Source organism: Calliopsis andreniformis, chromosome 12 (genome assembly GCF_051401765.1).
Source record: "Calliopsis andreniformis isolate RMS-2024a chromosome 12, iyCalAndr_principal, whole genome shotgun sequence".
Lineage (NCBI taxonomy): Eukaryota > Metazoa > Arthropoda > Insecta > Hymenoptera > Andrenidae > Calliopsis > Calliopsis andreniformis.
Genome location: NC_135073.1, coordinates 11247741 through 11266512, shown reverse-complemented (window position 1 = coordinate 11266512; position 18772 = coordinate 11247741). Strand labels below are relative to the sequence as shown.

Sequence of the window (18772 nt, the reverse complement as noted above, 5' to 3'; positions counted from 1 at the left end):
AATTGGGATTAATAAATTTAATCGTGCCGATACACTAACATGTAGCTGAATATTTATAAGTTTATTTTGTTAGGGCAAATGGAGTACTTTAATATTTGCTGTGAGGGAATTGTAGTATTTTTTATCGGAGTATATTTTTCAATTATTTAACACTACACACGATTTGAACAATAAAGTCCATTTACAGATACATAATTTAATTTTTTTAAGTGTTCATATTAACTACTCTTTAAAATTTACGAAGATTCTTACTTGAAAAGCGTAAAACACTATTACTTTCCAGACATAGTAATTTACTTCTGGATATTATCTGAAACCGTCACGCAAGAGAGTATAATTAAAATATACTTTGTACACTAATAAATAGTGAAGCCTACGCACGGGCTCAGGATAAAAAATTCGAACACGAAAGAAGTCGCGTATGAATGAAATAATAGTATACAAATTTTGCAGTATATTTTTTCATAATAATTATGTATATTTTGTGTCACATAAATTGTGTGGCTATACTAAAATTCGGTCAATTAACAATGCACAAATGTGTCACAGAAATCAGGAATGTAAATACTCTTCTAATTAAACAGAAACGTCTAGAAAGTCATAACACCCTTGCTAATTAACACCTGCAGTTGTATTTCGTTTTGGAAAAATCATGTAGCATTACCAACTAAAATGTTCCACTTTCCAGGCGGACGTCATGCTCTCGATTGAATCTCGCTTAAAATCGGCTAAAAAATCTTTTAATTTTCCTCTGAAGCATTCTTCGAGGCTCACGTACCTATAGAAAGCCACGAGCAGCTCGACAAGAAGAATTGGGGTAGTTTCCCAATTCTACATACCTACAAGTCCGATGCACCTACTTTGCATGAAACTAGACAGTGCACAAGTGGTTCTTTATCCCAGAAAATTACTTTGCAAATCCCTCCAATCCATCGATATCATAAACAGATCATGTGGCGTACATTTATGACTAGACTTTCATGAATTAATTTCGTGAAATATGAATTTCACAATTATATGAACACAGTTACAGAAACGGAATTTAAATTAAAATTTGCTCCATTTTTCAAGTACTATACCATGCATTCTCTTTTTCATGTTTTCAATGTTTCTGAATATTACATACATTTCACAACTTTTTACACCTTTCCAGTTTTCATAAACGCATAAAACTCTGCAGCTGATTCATGCCACACCTCAGGTCATTTTAAATAACAATTCCTGACGATATTTGTATTAGATGTATTTTTAAGCCTCTAAAAAATATGGAAGTCTTGGTGACGATATAGTTTCTTCCCCATTTCTCTTTTCGCATCTCAAATAATTCCGCGAAACTTGCATCGCTTTCTCGAATATGCGGGAGTGAATCAGTGCGCCTTTGGCGAACTGTGAACGCGTTAAGACACTTTTCCCCCGCGGAAAGCAATCGGCGTTCTCCCGCGATTCGCGCGGCTGCCTAGGCGGCCAACGTCTTCGGTTGCTCGATCTTCGTTGTGTAACGTGCTTAACAACTGCACGTTAAATAGTTAACGTGGCCATCGGCGCGTGGATGGCGATCCACATACGAAACAGTGCGAAGTTCTTTCGCTGGATGGTCTGGACGACTCAGTCAGTGTTCCCTCGGTCTTTCTTCGGGTTATTTCTCCTCGCGAATGTTCCTCGGGGTTTTCGGTGATCCAAGAAGAAGTAGTCGAAGATGAAAACGAGAAAGCTCGACTTGCCGCGAGATCGTCGCGCCTCCTTGCATCAGTAATGTATTTGAGTTTAACTGAAATAGAGAGAGACTTCGACAAGTGATCACCTTTCCGCCTGGATGATTTGGATACTTCGAATCGTTTTGGTAAGGTCGTTGAACTTAGGAAAGTCCGCAGACACGTCGGGGAAATTGTGCCAGAGTGTCAGAAATCGGTTGCACAATCGATGAGCTCATCTTCGTTTTTTTCCTCGAACGTTTGCGCTCGTTACTGCTTGTGCCCTGATTGTCGAGCGATTTGGTCTCATTACGGGACCTGCTGCATCCCGTCTCGATTATTTTCGTCTTGCACATGCAACATGGAACGCGGAGGTTCTAGAACGCTGTGGAACTTCTAGAGCCAAGCGTTTGGTCTAGAGATTAACCATTTTCGAGGTGGGAGCTATGTTTGATGGGAATTGAACAGTTCCAAGTGTCTTAGGTAATTTTGATGTATGGTTTAGGGTATTAGGTGGACCCTTACTGCTGCAGAATACTGGGTTTATTTCTTCAATACATTGACTGCTACTCTGATCTCTCTAAAAGTTTTGATAGTGACTCCAACTTGAAAAAGAAAATACTTTTATTTCCCTTTTGTATTTATTCTACAGTATTCTCATTCTTCTAGTTAGCTGTCGCCATAACTTTTTGTTAATACCATTCATGACTGTACATTGATATTACTCATAGTGATGTAGAATTTGTTATCCATGTAAGGGTGACATAGAAGCTAATGTATTAAAAATAATTTTTCCTGGCGTAAATTATTTAACACATTAATTCTCATAATCTGTTTTCAGAAGATTGTTTCTTGACTCTTAGTTTGCTAAAATCATTGTGATCTAATTTTTGTTTCACGTGGCTGTGAAATACCTAGTTGAAAAGGGTGAAATAGAGTCTGTTTCCAAGGAGTTAGCATACCTCAACGATTTCCTAAGAAACTTTATTGTCAGCCTTCGTGATGTTACTTTCTCTCAATATAAGTCTTGATGAAGTTTCCAGGAAATGGAACACCTATAAATAATAGTCTTCGTCATTTAATGTCCAAAGGATTCAGAACTCTGATTATCAAATCGCAATGCATCCGTCACGTCCCTGCTTTGTCAATAACGTCGATCGCGATGGTAACCTGTCGCACGTATGAAATTGTTTAATATTCAATACCTGTTTCTACCTGCCCACGCCACTGTCTGCTGCTTTTTTTCTCTGCTGGATAACTTTGTACGCGATACATAAAAGGAGCGGTGCGTGGCAACGCCAGGGACGACTCGTTGTCCTTTGGTTCCATCGGTCGGACGCTGACATCGATTTTGGCAACGCGACAGGCACGAAAATTGCGAAGTCCCGTTTATTCGACGATTGCACGCGTTCGTCGAACTCCTTTTTCTCTCGTCTACTTTATTCTTCTAGTAGAGGAGGAAAGAGTCTCGAATCGGATACATCATTAGGTTCGTCTTCGATTCGTGGCAGACTACTTACTCTCCAGTAATCGACTTTCACCTGAGAATTGGATTAACCTGCGGCTAATTAATGTCTTAGGTTATTTGATTTTAATACGTTATGCTGGAAATTGATTTTATTTCGAGAAGTATTTCGATGTTAGACTTTGAGATCTGATGTTATTCTATTACTTTGTTGAATTATATCAATTTACAAAACTGTCATTAAATTTCTTAGTAAAGAAGAATCTTAATTGAACTGAGTTAGTTGATTAAAGGATGAATCTCAGAAATACAAGTAGTATTCTGCAATCTAATTCGAAGATTAAACAGGAAAAATTAAATCGTTTATAGGTACAGAAATGAGGCTATACTATTCTACAAAAATAATTAAGGAGCCAATAAAAATTAAATCGTGACTTATATACCTTCCAACACTCACTAAAAATTAAAACAAAATAATCTGTCAAGCCTATAGACGAAACTATCTTGAAAATGTTTATAAAATCATCTCAGAATTAATAAAAGTGCCACAAAATCACCCCCTACCTCCACAGAACTTAATTAACCGTTCATCGTTCAATTGCGCAGAATTAATTATTGCTCCTCGATTTTCTATCTGATTTTCCATTTGTCGAGGGAATCATGCTCCCTTCGTGTAATTTTAATGGGATTATATTGCACGAGGGTACAAGAAATCCGCCGAACGAATTAGCGTGTTTAATCTATTGAGTCGTAAACAAGCGTATCGGTATCGTCTCGCGACTAATTGTCCGATCGATCGGCCGCAGGTGCTCGCGAATCTGCAGCTCGAAAGCAGGGACGTAATTACCGAGAGCTGAAAAAGGACTGGTTACCGTTAACCACGAACCGATTACCATTTTGTAGGCGAGTCCAGTGAATTCCTCTGGTTTTGTTGGAATCCTCGACAGCATTCCGCGGTCTCTCGACTTTTCCGTGTACACGTTTGTCCCTTTTTCCAGTTGAATGCGCGTGGAACGTTTTGTGGACAGGCCGCGATATCCCATTTACGTGTTTCCTGTTAATCGACCCTTTATTAATATTTATGCGGAGGCAGTTACGCGTGTTCCATTAATTATTATGTTGCTTTAGGTCGCTGGAATTTTAGAATGTTGAATATAGCATTTTTATGCAAGGTTTATTTGCAAGTTCTTATTTTTTTTAGCAAAATAAGTTTGTAATGTTGTATAATACTGGTGAAGTAACAGTTTTGGGAATGTTTTTTTTTCAGATTTTGATTTTAGTATTTCTTCTGGTTCATTTTCAGCTTCAAATATTAGGCTGTTTGTTTGTTCATTTGATTTTTAGAGTATGGCACAGTGTTTGGTTAGAAATATATTAGATTACAGGGTACGAGAAATCGATTACCGTTAGCAAGTGGGAAATGTGCTGCCTTATTACAGAGCAATGTTAGTCACAGGAAATATTAAAGCAGTTGTGAGTGGCAAGCAGCAACGTGCTCTAGATATTCATCCTTCACTTATGAATGACTCACATTTCTCTTTTTTTAAAAATTCGAGAGTTTTAGATTTTCACAGTTTCATTAGAATCGAAAATATACGAAAATGAATCCTCCTTTTTAAAATTCAACATGTAAATTATTTACTCAAGGACTCATAAAGCAACCCTTGATTCAATTTACAAAGCTCCACAAGGATTTGAAATCTCTTCAATGATTAAAAAAAAAGGTTCACAAAATTGATCAATTCTCCAAACATCTCTGTTCCACTTATCTCTGTTCCACTTTCCCTTCTCATATCTTCGATCGACGTATCAGCAAAAATTGCATCCCCGTGCGCGCGACACAGCTCGAAACAATAAAATCCCAGCCACCGCAGAGCAGGCTGGTCGTAAACCGTCGAGGAGCGCGATTAAGCATCCCTCGGTGGCAGAAAAAGAGAAGGTGATCTCGGGAGGAACGTAGAAATGAATTTTTCTTCGCCTTTTTTAAATCCTTGCCACGCGATTACTCTCCACGATCCTCCTCTTCTTCTGGCGGAGGTACTCAGGAGCGAATTCGTTCCGAGGCGTTCCGAAAAAAGGAGCCAGCCGAGAGAGCAAATCGAAGCACGAAACCGAGATCGCGTAAGGCTAGAAAATTCCGAGTACATTGACCGCGCGCAACTTTCATGCCTCGGTGTATTGCTGTAGGTCAGTTACCTGTTTCACGTCGAACGTTTAGCTCGATGCACGTAGCCTCGTGATCCGTGGCTTCCCCTAGCGATCGCGGGCTTCGAGATCTCTGGGTGCGCTGAAAAGGAAGGATTTCGCAGCGGATTGAACGTTGTTACACCGAGAGTCAACAGTGTCACTCTCGGGGGATGGCCCCTGGTTTCTTGAAGCCGAAGGAGTGCTTAGAAATAGATGAATCCATTGTGCAACGACTTTAGCTTCTGCGGAGTCGCGAATCCGCGGGCCTCTCGGTGTTCTTCGCTGGGATTTTAGAATGAACCGCCATCAGGAATGAATTGTGCGCTGAAGGCTGAGGTTGGGGTTCCTTGGGTACACTTGCCTCGAAATTAATTCAGAATTAATTGGTTTGAATGGGCGCATCCGTTGTTGCTTATGCATTTTTATGCACTTCGTTGCTTGGTAATTGAAATGCATTGACTCTGTGGATAATTGATTAAAATGAGATTGTATTCGATAGGAAGGATCATTTTTGTGGAATGATTGAGGGGTGGGGGGTAATTAGATTAATAAATTGAGAGTTAATATTTTCTTATGATATCTAGGCAGCTTATGTTCCTTCTGTTTTTAGTACCTATTATCTCTTACTTTTATTCTGAATATCTGTGTCTTTTTGCAAGTATTAAGCAATATAGTTGGCTTATTTAACAGTTTTATCTCTCCATCTTAATTTACATTTCACGTATCGATCGAGGAATTTCGATACTCTGAAGAATTCGAGGGAAAGGACTCGACGAAAACAGTGTTCGAGTAGAAATTTAATGTTACATAACGGGATATTACGTTGCTCGGTAATTAGAATTTAATGCTTCGAGGTCACAATTTGATGAATAGTCTAGAGCAATATACATTCTTATTTACATAATTCATAGTTTTATTACACGTATAAAATAAAGTATTTATTTTACTATTATACATTAATTATACATTAAAATAATAATTGGAAGCAATTAACTGTAGCTCTTTTTTAAACACAGTGTATATGTACTGTTATCCTCAACTCTCAATGCAAACATGTGATTTCGTAAAGGCAGTCATTCCCCGAATGCAAAGCGTTCAGAAGATTACATAGGACCCTCGCGAATCATTTCTGAAGCATGTTATTCCTTTGTAACTTCCTGTACAGGGTTCAATCTGCCACGTCTGACGCGTCAGTAAGATGCAGCAACATATGAGCTTGGTACGTGCAAGTTAATGCACGTTAAGTACATGCTCATTGCGAGTAAATATAGTGCACCGCCTATTTTAGTACGTACTATGCGCGTCAAGTGAAATAAATTGTTAACGATCGCGTAGTTTTCATAAAGTCCGTGGAATGTAATGTGCAATAAGTGAAAATATGAGCAAGTGTGATCGAAATTTATTTCAGTAAAATAGTGGTATCTTGTACATAAATATAGACAAGGTTTCAGTATATCGAAAAATTAATAATTTGCGATGAAAAATTGTAGACTGCTGGAGTGTTAAAAATGATACAGTTCAGTGAGGATTTTTTACATTTCTGTTTGCTGCTCAATAAAATAAGACGAGGGTAAAGAAATAGGTAGGAGCAGACTCAGTGCTGCAATCTTGCCCCAGACTTTGAACTTCAGCTCAATTGCAATGACGAGGAGCAAAGGTCTCTTGAGTGTCACGATTGCCAAGAATGAACCGATGTTAACTTGGCATTCCTTCAATTTAAAAGTATTTAACTTCGTAATGGTGAGCATTATCCTACAGATTCTTTAATGAATTTTATAGTAATGGTGGAAAAACTTTGATGATGCTGCGCCTATTCCAATTTGATATTAATGGATGTGGATAATTGAAAAACTCTTGATGAAGCTATAAAAGTTAGAAATTCTTTCTAACATTAAGTGATAACGTTATGGTAAGCAAAAAGTAGAAATTGAAAAATGGAGGTATATAACATTCATTAAAATGAGAAGTTGAACTATATACCTGAGATTCCAACAAACTTTAAATTTAGTGCAACGATTCACGCAGTTGTTGTGCTTTGAGCGACGTCCAATTTAGTAGCATTATATTACAATATTAATAGAACTGGATACACGGTACCGACGCGTGCTTTGAGCAAAAGTTAACTTCAGTATAAAGTGTGAAATCTGAGCCTGGTTAAAAAGACAAGGCAATAAATTCAATCACAGAAGAGTAATAGTTCAATTAAACTGCTTTTAGTATCAATTTTTTCCATCAACTGTGTTTCAGGTTGTAAAACAAGTGTTCTGCAATCTCATTCAATGGAAATTTCAGTTCTAGGAAATGTTATGAAGTAACCACAGCAGATAGTGCAAGTGTTTCAAATTCTTCAGAAGTTTGTATATTCATTTGAATTTTAAGGAGTTTAGAAACCAAGAGACATACAAGAAATTGTTATTCCTAATTAAAAATCCTGATAATATACAGTTTTCTGTATAATTTTGCTACCTAATATTTTCTTAATCTTGCTCTCTGAAAGTGCATAAATTTTCGTATTCAAAATTAAGTGGTTAACAAATGAATCATAGTTATCTCTCATAGATCATATGGGTCACAAATTTCGACAATATTCCTCGATTATGGTCCCCCTTAAAAAGTCATTCAAAAACTATTTACCATATTACCCTCAATTTCAACCAATTGTTTCACTCATTCCACAACCCTCTCTTCCACTAATCTCCCCAGAAATTCACAGCTAATATTCTTCATAATCGCGCAAATTAACGTGACCCCTAGTGTCTGCCATATCTAGGTGAAGTGGCAGTAGAGGCGTCAGTATCAGAAAATAATCGTGTGGCGAAGTAAGTTTGCATTGCGAACAGCAATCGTAGGCGCGTGGATGTTCACGATGCCGCTGAGGTACCGAGGGCTCGTGCTCGCTCACTTTTCTTCGCACACTTTTGCTTGCCTTTTTCTCGCGGCTCAGCCTTGGAAACCGTAGCAAAGCCTAGCGTTGGCGAGGCTCGGACTTCCAACCCACGCGATCTTGGCCACCGTTTGCCCACGCGACCAGAAGCTTTGCAAAACAGCCAGCCGATCCTGTCGCGTATGAATATCTCTTCCAATCGTTATTTCACGCACTGTCCCGTATGGAATTTTATCGATCGATCGACTATTGTCGCATGCCCACTGCTAGGCAAACTCTCGAAGGGCGTATTAACAGATTCTTGCCTTCTAACTTTGACGAACGGCTGTGAGTTTTACTGTTCTTCGAGTGTTTATGAAGTTTCATTGAAAGTCTTTGTTGAAGCTTGTATGAAATTTCATTGAAAGCCTTTGTCGAAACTGCAGGGGGGCAATGGTGATTTATTTCGAGGTTGCTGTACCAACATGGGCGAGGTTTAAGACCTCATATTAGATGCGAGCTGTTGTCACGCGATCCCGTTACCATTTTCGTCTGACGTTATCGATTCAAAATAGAATAAGATTGCTTCGCTATTAGCGGCGAGGCTTAAAAATAAATGTGACATGAAAGAGTACATTTCGTCGCTTTGTATGCTTTTTTAGACAGTTTTTTATGGTATTGTGAGAGGGGACAAATTTCATATTCGAGAAATGTGGTCTTCAGGAGGAGGCTTGAAATGCATAAATTTGCACAAATTTGCGAATATTCTCAAGGTAGTCAGATGAATTCCTAGCTACGGTAGTCTTGATTATGCGGGCTAATCTTTGCATACGACGTTTGAATGATTAATAACTCTTATCGAAGAATACAAGCCTCCTGTTCAAAATTTCGTCTCTCTCTTTAATATTAATCACGTAAAAATAAATATTCCAACTCCAGTAGAACCCTTAATTCTCCTTAATCTCTTAACATTAATTCTCTAAATTCCTTTCTCATCTGTTTATCTAGTTTACCATACTCCCACAGATTGCATGAACGAAAGCATTATGCAGAACCTCAGTTTTCATCGAAAGCAAAATCATGTGCTTTCTCGAAGACCATACACCCATATAATTACTCAATCAAGCCGTCCGTTACTAATTATCCTACCAAAGCATTTCTTCGAATCGCATCTTGCACGTAGAGAATTCGATCAGGCGCATTCTGATCGCATGCAAAACAGTGGTTCTCGTTCATTTACATTTTTCAGGTTTAATTGAACGATTGGCAATCGGCGCGTCAGCGCCTGCATAAAATTCTCGGCATCGCCTAGTAATTGTATCCAACCCGCGATATCGCTGGATTCGCGCGGTGCAATTTCCACGGCTGGTTGCAATTTTCGTGTGCGCTGGCGAACGCCTCGGGCGAACTGCAGACGACACGGAATTTCTCGATGTGGAAAATCGGGAGATACAGTATTTTTATCCAGGATATTTGTTGTCGTTTTTCGTCGTATCAGGAAGCACCGTCTTACGATTCGATTCGTGGCGAAGCGGAATCTCTTCCACCAACCGCGTGAATATTACAGGAATAAGATTGGTCTCTTCTTTATGCTCGTCCCACGATCTTCACCTATTTCTGGGTGGTCTGGATTCGATATTCATCAGTAGGTATCAATTCTGAGGTGTTCCTATTTGAGAAGGGTTGATTCACTGAAAAGAGATTTAAGGACGTGGCTCAGGATGGTGAGGAATGTTAAGAGAAAAGTAAAATGCAAATGGAGAATAGTGATGAAATTTAGAATACAATATTAGACTATGTAGAAATGATTTAAATCTAGAACTTTGTAAAATAGATTCTTAAGCTTGAAGTATTTAAAGACTGATTAGACATTTAGAATACAATATTAAACCATGTAGGAAAAATAATCGAGCCTCTTTCGTTTTCCCTTTTTTACAAACTTAATTTCAAGTTTATTCACTTCTATGTACCTCTACACACCTAATGATTCGAATGACCCCTTTGTCGTCACTCCAAAGTACCTACATACGTGTTAATAGCATAAGGGGAATTGACAGCTCTGAAAATCCATTCTGAAATAACGCTCATCCGCTCCAAAGTAACAGTACGTGTCGTCTCGTCGTTTACATGCTAAACAGAGTTTGCATCTGAGCCAACAGGCTGGCCACACAAGGTTCAGTCCCATAGGGTTCACTTCGCGTGTTAAATTAACCCACGACCAAGGCTCCGTATCTTCTCTTGAATGGCGCAGTAATGCGTGCGTAGAGTGCGTGCAGCGTGCGCACTGGGCATTATTAAACGTTATCCGATGCAATCAGCGGCGTGTTACAACCATTGCCATTGCCAGTCGCCAGGGGTTCCAGTAATGTATATCCTCGACAGTCGATCTGATTATGCATTGCTCGTGATGCACATTCGATTTCTTGGCAGTCGAGCGATCGTTCTGGTCATGTGTGTAGAGTGTAGACAGATAGGGGTGGTTTTTTTTTAATTGTGGTAATAACCATTATTCAGAGATAGTTAAGTTCTTTTTTATTTTCTTTGCTTTTTATCCTTCGATTGTAAGGAATAGTGGGGAGTATTAGAAATTGAAAAGAAATTTTTGTCACACATTAACTCTGCAGCTGAAGGCTAATCCTGTTTTATTATTTCTCAAGAGAGTAGAGAAACAAATACGATCACTTATTTCTTGACTAAATAAGTAGGTTAAATAATATTTGAAGCAGTTTATACTATTAAATTTCCTTTACTTGTAATGAATCTTAAATAAGTTTGTATTATTTAGAAATGGACTTGGATTAGTTTGGTTCTCAGATACAAAATTCTGTTACTCACAGCAGTGTAAGTAATGTATTTTCTCAATTTTTCAATTTTGTACTGTTCTGTCGAAAGTAAAAGGATCCGCTGAATTATTTCAGCTCGTGGTATTCGCGTGACGCAAATCTGACATGATTATCCTCACAAGTATATTTTTCTCGAGCTAAAGAAACGATGCTAGGAGTTTCAAGAGCTCTCGCGCTGGTGAGTCACGAGCCAACAATCTGATCGGATGTTATGTTTTTGCGTCAATTTTTCTTACCAGCACGAAGTTTCGGAACAAAGAATGGTATTCCCGTGACGACAGGAAGTCTGACGTTTATTTGGTGGGAGGACAGGATACGGACAAAAAGCCTTGCCCTCAACCCTTTTCGTTCTTACCCCTTTTTGTCCTTCTGTTTCTCTTTGCCTTCGTCCTGCTTTCGCTAAATTGACCGACGTGGAAGCCGCATGTAAATAACGTCAAGAACTTCTCTCGTTGGTTTGCGCTTCAGGTTTCTTTGAAAATGCTACGGAGAAGCACAAAGCTTTAATCCTTTAGAAAGAAAATAGGTACTTCTGTTTTAATGTAGTAGTAATTGCTACTTCGATTAGCAGATTTTTCTGAGGTATTAATGTTGAAGTAAAAACCGTAATAAATGTAAATATGAATTCATAGAAAGTACTTCTTTGATCATCAGAATTTTTATTATTAATTTATAAATAGATACTGTGATCGAAGAATAATTCTTATTGTACAATGCAAAATACCATAAATCACGTTTCATTTTTTTTTATTCAGCACATTTTATTTCAATGTTTACTCTTGAAAAAATTTGAAGATAAAACAGACAAGCTATTTCCTGCACTGCATAAAATGCATCCATACACCACAAAAATTCTAAAATTACTTCTCTATTTTTCTACTAATACTAATAAATCCTCACTCTTCATCTCAAGAAAATTTGTAGACAATACAGAGAAGCTTTTTTCCCAAAGTTGCATAAAGTGCATCCATACTCCAGAAAAATTCCAGAATTGTTTCCCCATTTTTCCACTGGCACTGATAAATGTTCACACTCCCCACTTTAACATCACTGTGACCAGTCGAAATCCAATTAACATTTCGACGTAGAATCATGCACAAACAATTTACCGCCTAATTACTCAGAATAAATAGCGAGGGTACACGTTCGACAGTGTCGGTAGCGTTAACAGTGTTTGAAATCAGCTTTGTGTTCCGACTTATCGCCAGTCGAAGCAAACTGCACTTTACTGCGTCTGTTCTTCGGTGCGGTGAAACGCGACACGCCAGTAATCGCATCTTTATTATACCTTCACGGATAAGGTTATATCGCGATTAGTGTTGTCTTATTGCCAGACCTGACCGCGTCTAAGACCGTTCACGTGCCACAAGTAGTCTGATAAATTTTGCGGTGCGTGTGCACATGCTTCAGGCAGCTCGGGAGAAAAGTCTTCCTTTACAGGTCTGTGTGCACTAGCGTGCAGTCGGTTGCAAGGATTGTTGCACGTGCAACAAAGGTAAACCAGTTCCTTCGAGGAGATTCCGAGTCGAACGAGAAAAAAGGCGGTTCGATGTGGTTTGTTTTATGAATTGTGTGAACTGCACAATATTATTTGAGATTATAGAAGAAAATGCATATGGTTTGTTTTTGCAGACATTGGAATTGAAGGTTTTCGATTTCTATATTGTTTTGTGGCTTTGTATCTTGTTGAACCTGTATTTTTAAATAAAAAAGTTCATTTAATATTCTTTTTTCTTTCTGGGAATATAAATTCTGTAATCTCAAGTAAGGGTTTAATTGGAATTTTTTGAAAATGGGACAGAGGTTTCTCTGAACTGTGGACAAATTTCCAATTTTCTGGGTAAAATAGTTACCTCCTTTCTTAATTTTTTTAGACGTCTTAAGTGTTGTATTAATGGTCGAGTGAAATTTAGAAAATTGTAAAATTTGAGTATTTAGCATACTTCTGGTGGGAAAATTTTCTAAGTGTATTTATTGAGTATATGCAAATTTTTTAAGTATACTCTCGCATGAACTCTTGCAAGCGCTTAATGCACACTGTATCGACCAAAGGTCAACAATGCTAGAAAGTGCTCAGAGCTAAATGCTGTTAAAAACCTGCTACAGCTTGTCTGGAAGTAAACGTCCCCTTCAATAATTCAGAAACAGAGATTCGACCTAAAATGCACAGGTTCTATCTCAATTTGTGTCAAGATGCACTTCGCACTTTCAGAAGCAACGGTACAGCGAAAAGACGTGCAGACGCACATTTAAGAGGATCGTGACGAGAGTGGTGACACCCGTTTCTGTAATCTCGAGATGGAAGCAGAGAAATATTTTCAATGTGCTATTTAATTTATAAACCTTCATAAAAATTATGAATTCGAATTAAAATACTTAAACAGTACAATCTAAGTTACTGCACTTTTCAAATGCACTTGACAAAATTAAAAAGCTTCGTCACTTCACATGCATCGTCTATCTCATTTCCCTATATTTCTAAAATCATCAAAAAAGCAGTGATCTATTTATATGTAGATAGAAATTATATCCTGCATCAATTTCTTCATAAAGAGTGGCCTCTATAAAAAGTGATCTCTTTTATAATTCAATGACGACACTAAATCATAGACAGTACCGATCCCGAGTCATCCTGTACAGCAATAAACTTCGAGTATTCTCTCCAAACAGACGCATTTGTTAATGTCTAAAGTTTCGATCGGATCAAACAGAGATCAATGAGGTGGTCGATCGCAGACTCGTCGTCGTTCATCGAACCGAAACCCGTGTCGCGATAGGATCGATCGAACTTGACTCTCTTCATATATCTATAACGCAATATTCCACGTCGTAGAACAACTGGTCGTTAGCGATGACACAGCTTCTTTTTATAGACAAACGTAAACGTCACGAACACGCACCGTGTACTAGCAGTGCTTCCTGCGCTTCTGTTCGCTGCATGTGCACTGTCTCGTCGCTTATGCATCGAAGGGGCGCAGTACTCCGCAGACGTCGCCTGAACTCGCTGAAAGTATCGCTCAAGAGAAAATATGTCCCATATTTTTCTTCCTTTTTGCGCGACAGGTACAGGCGAGCACTCGTCGGTAAAAGTTGATTCATAAATTCTACACGTAAAGGGACGCTGAGTAACTCTTCGAGGTCTCTTATTTTTCCAACTAGTGCTTCTGAAAATTTCTTATTTATTTAACGAACCTAGCTTTGAATCAGTTGTAAAGTGAATGTAATGGGAAATGAACTGGGAGAACAGTTTTTTGATTTTTTAAATTATTTCTTTTGAAGTTTTGTATAACATTGATAAGTGGTATGTTATTTTTGAAAGGAACTTTTTGTTAATTTTTAACCTCACATACAATTTTTTTACGTAACATAGATCTCTCCCTCTCACCAGCGAAGATACTGTAAAAATTGCACGAGTCAGACTCGTCAGAGTATAGCAAGTGATTAAGAAGTTTTAGGGTCTTCGAATTTTGTTCAGTTACTTGTTCTTAAAGGAATCTATAATTCATCGACAAAGTCTGAATTCGTTAACATTAAAAAATCCAAAAAACTTCAGTTTACAAATTTAAAATAGACTGCCTTTCCAAATTTCATTAAAGTAAATTGCAGCTTATCTTCCACAGCAAGATGCATAAAAATTTTTAGCAACGATCTCTTCATTTGAAATTCGCTTTAAGATTATATCAGAAACGATTTCGTAAACTTCGCAGAACTTCCATCAAAGCCAGGTTCAACGGGCTAGCTTAATTAAGTTGCGAGGCCAATTAAGAAAATAGCGTCCCATTGCTCGAAGATCGTCTCGAGCTACAATTAGTATTATAATTCGCAGTGAAAAATGCGCCCGTACCTTTGTTTAGAATATGAAAGTTCTTGTCAGCCTCGATGTATATTAATAGGAACAGAGTAATTAGAGAGGGAAAAGAAATTTCAATTAAAGGGGACGATCGGTTGGAAAACGTAGCGAAAGTGACTCTCGATGAAATTGAATGGCTAACAAAACCGTCGTAACTCGACATCAAGATTAATCGCATGGAAAGAAGCAAAGCAAGAAAACAACCAGCTGAATAAATTAACAGATGCTGGAAACGGAGTTGGCTCACGATATTTTATGTCTTTTACTACGTGTTTCACTTTGGCAATCAGTTTTGTATAGATATTTTCTGTGAAAAATATTGAAAATAGAAATTTAATTAAAAAGCCAAGGTTTCTTCTAAAAATCAGTATAAACATTGCAAATATTAATTAGTAATATTTTCATAAAATTAGGGCATATTCTGTACAGCAAATTTACATTTTTATGTACCTTCTGCAGCTGATTATATGTTAGTGTCTGCCTGGTGAGTTTAATGACGATCCGCGATTCGAATGTTTATCGAAGTCATCGATAATTATATGGATCGTCATTCCACTCGAATAATCATGCCTATAGGTAAATTGATTGTGTAACAAAAACAAGATAGTCATCAGAAGATCACGTTTGCTGTTGTTGGCTTTCAAGGATTCGTTTCTTATTACGCTCCATTTTCTGCGCACATTTTTGCATTCGTGTTAATCTCTCATATATGTTAATATTTTCTCGTATTTTCTAAAATGTTTTTGCAGAAATTTCTCCAGGCAATTTTTCGTGATTGAAGCATTAAAAACATTAATGCTAATATATGAATATCGAGAAAATATGAAAGTTGAATCGATTCAACGAATCCTATATTCCATTTTATTGATTTCTCTCTTTCCTAGGGGATTATGGTATCAATTTAAATTTTCACTCGTGAAATATTTCGCGCATACTACCTTGCAATTTTATGGTCGATGTGACATGCACTTCCACGGTTTATTTATCAGCTGCATCTTCCTGGGTGAAATGCTATCATATTGGATCGAGCCACACCTTCGTTGATTATACTAAACACGTGATAAGAAGAGCACTCAGCGATGCATCATGCACGGTATTCCATCATTACCAAACTCAAACCTGTTACTTCTAAATCTAATGTTTTTTTAAATATAATTAACACGAATGCAATGACTTTTTCTATTAAGTGCAGAAATTCTCGAACGACTGGTTGTTCAGTTTTAATTAACAGGGAACTTGCTAATCGATTATTTTGATGCAGCGTCAAAAAAGCAGCTCTGTGCTCGTGTTTGATATGCATTTAATCAAGCATAGTGCAACGTTAGTAGCATTATGAAATTAATACTATGGAAACGAGCAAAAGAAATGATTTTACTATAAGTGACACCTGTTTTATTAAAAAATCTGGTCGACATTTTTCGGAAGAACAAATTACGAGAATTTAATAAATTGTAAGTTAATAGAGGGGTTGATGGAAGGTTCGAAAAACGTGACAATTTATATAGTGACTTTTAGGTAATTCACAATTGTAAAGCTAAAAACAATTATAAATCTTCGGTTAAGTAAACATATGTTCAGTGTTTGTTTTCCAATCCAGAAAATTGGAAAATATATCACTTAAAACGACGAACGTTTTAATTGAATCGGAAAATTCCAATATTAATTAATAGTACTGAACAATATTACTTTTGTAAATATTGCAATGGATCACGTTCTTATATTCACAATATTTAGAAATTATTTTACAAAAAAACCTCGATTAATCGAACCTCCATTATGTACACTCAAACTTTCGAAAACTAGGCGTCAATAGAATATTAGAATTTCGAAATTAGTCTTCAAGATATTCTACTTGAGGTTCCATAATACTTAAAAATAAAACAAGTACCTACAATTACGTATTTATGATCAGCAAAAATCACCATTTTTATTTCGATCGACCTGTAATTTCCAATATTTCTGTGCACACGACTAATTGCAAATAAAAGCGACAGAATTCGGATATGTACAGAAGAAAGCCGCATTATTTATGTACTGACCCAATATTTAAACGTGTTCCTCGTCGTCGACCGAATCGTCACTCCATCTGCCTTGCCTTCCGCGTTCAGAGTTGTCCCGGGGGATGAAGATGCATTGAATATTGAAGATCTCTGAGACCAACCGTGTACTTTCAGTTTGCCAACGTCTCTGCAGAACGTTTGTACCCGCTACTCGATTATCTGACCTCTTTTCAAAATCTTTCGTATGCTTCCTCATAGCTGAAATTCCATTCGCCAATGCAGGGCCCTTATCTTTATTATCGGAATGGATTTTTATCGCATATCTAATTCATTAGAAATCTGTCGTAAAAGATTTGAATGAAAGAGGAAGCAGGATCACTATTCACGAGATGATGGAATTTCTAGTGGATGGTAGCGTGTTAAATAGAAAGTAAAATGAAGCTGAGGAACGATGAACAGAGTGACCAAATGTTATCGTGTTATAAAGATAATACAAAACTTTTAATATTCTGTTTTATGAGTAATATTATAGAATACTTCTTGATACTTATGTGACCTAAATCTGGCTTTTCTTTTTTATTTAGTTGGTGGGGAACATTGCTCCAAATTTTCGTAACAAATATTCTAATAATTAATCAATCTAACTACTTTAATTTTCTTTCTGAAAGGTGCTACAGAAAACAAACTTTAGAAACTTTAATTATTTCAGTTTGCTTTCCAAAAATGTACTAAAAAATTTAAAGTTACAAATACTGCAATGACAAACATTCTCCACACTAAACATCCAAAAATTGTAGGGATTATCTCAAAGTATGAATCATGAACTTAAACGTGTTAGAAAATAGTGCAGTTGAACTGCACCTTTCTCCCGAGTAATCTCAGGCAAACTCAGATCTACTGTGTACTATGTATAGACCAGTAGTGCTCTTGTTTTCTTCTTCACGAAAAGAACAGTCGTTTTCCTTCATCTTGGGAGTTCACGAGTGACCTGGAAGCTCGCGGTGCAAAGCGTCAGTCAGGGTCGACTATTCCGAAGGATGACGACTGTGCAACAATGGTTCTGCTGGTCGATAGCAATGATTGGGCTGGACTTCGTTGACCCCCTTAAGTTGCTCACGCTCCGGAGCCTCGCCCAATGTTATAAATCGGCGTTCCTACCGACGAAAATACTCGCGCGGCTAGTTTCGTGACTGCCGCGTGATGTAATCGCCGCTGTTATCGTAATTAAACTTGAAAACGTGAACGCCCGTGAATGAATTCTACAAGCGGTTTAAAAAGGTTTCCTCTGGCTTTGAAGAATGTAGAATCAAGCATTCCTCGAGAGAAATTATCGTGGTGTATGTAATCTTATGATTAATAAAAAATAGTTAATATTGATTATTTGGAGTCTCACGATTTTAAGAATATCTGCGTGTAACGACTTTAAGATATTCATGGTTGGTGATAATTTTGAAAACTGAAAATGGTAGATTAAGAATCCTTAGAATTGGAATTTTATACAGTTTTATGACTGAGAAATAAATACATTCTTTTGTTTTAGTTTGTACTGGGTTAGTAGAGTGTAAAGGTTTTCTTGTTTCTTGGATTAGAAGGTTTTTAAGTACCTACCTATAATAAAGTGGTTCAATATTTAGATACATATTTGTTTTTGCTTGTATTATCTTGTGTATGAAATTATTACAAATGTAATATTTGCTAATAATGTGTGTTTATTGTTGCAGGCAAAACAACGTGCCTCCGTGAAATGGCTCCTGTCGAAGGCGTACAACAACCGAGTGCCAGAAAACCTTCGTGAGCCGTATTATGTTGATCATGAGGTACGTAATTCTGTTTCGTCACGCTAGTCGACATTGCAATTCAAACACAGACAGAA

General features: G+C 37.4%; 1 protein-coding gene across 16 annotated transcripts in view; it reads left to right on the top strand.

Moving 5' to 3' along the window:
- Positions 1-18772, top strand: part of Patronin (calmodulin-regulated spectrin-associated protein patronin) — a 71781-nt gene that overhangs the window by 27627 nt on the left and 25382 nt on the right. For all 16 annotated transcript variants that reach the window (XM_076389210.1, XM_076389218.1, XM_076389215.1 and 13 more), the window contains one exon: positions 18621-18716. In XM_076389210.1, the coding sequence (XP_076245325.1) occupies positions 18621-18716 (96 nt within the window). The remainder of the gene's footprint in view (positions 1-18620; positions 18717-18772) is intronic.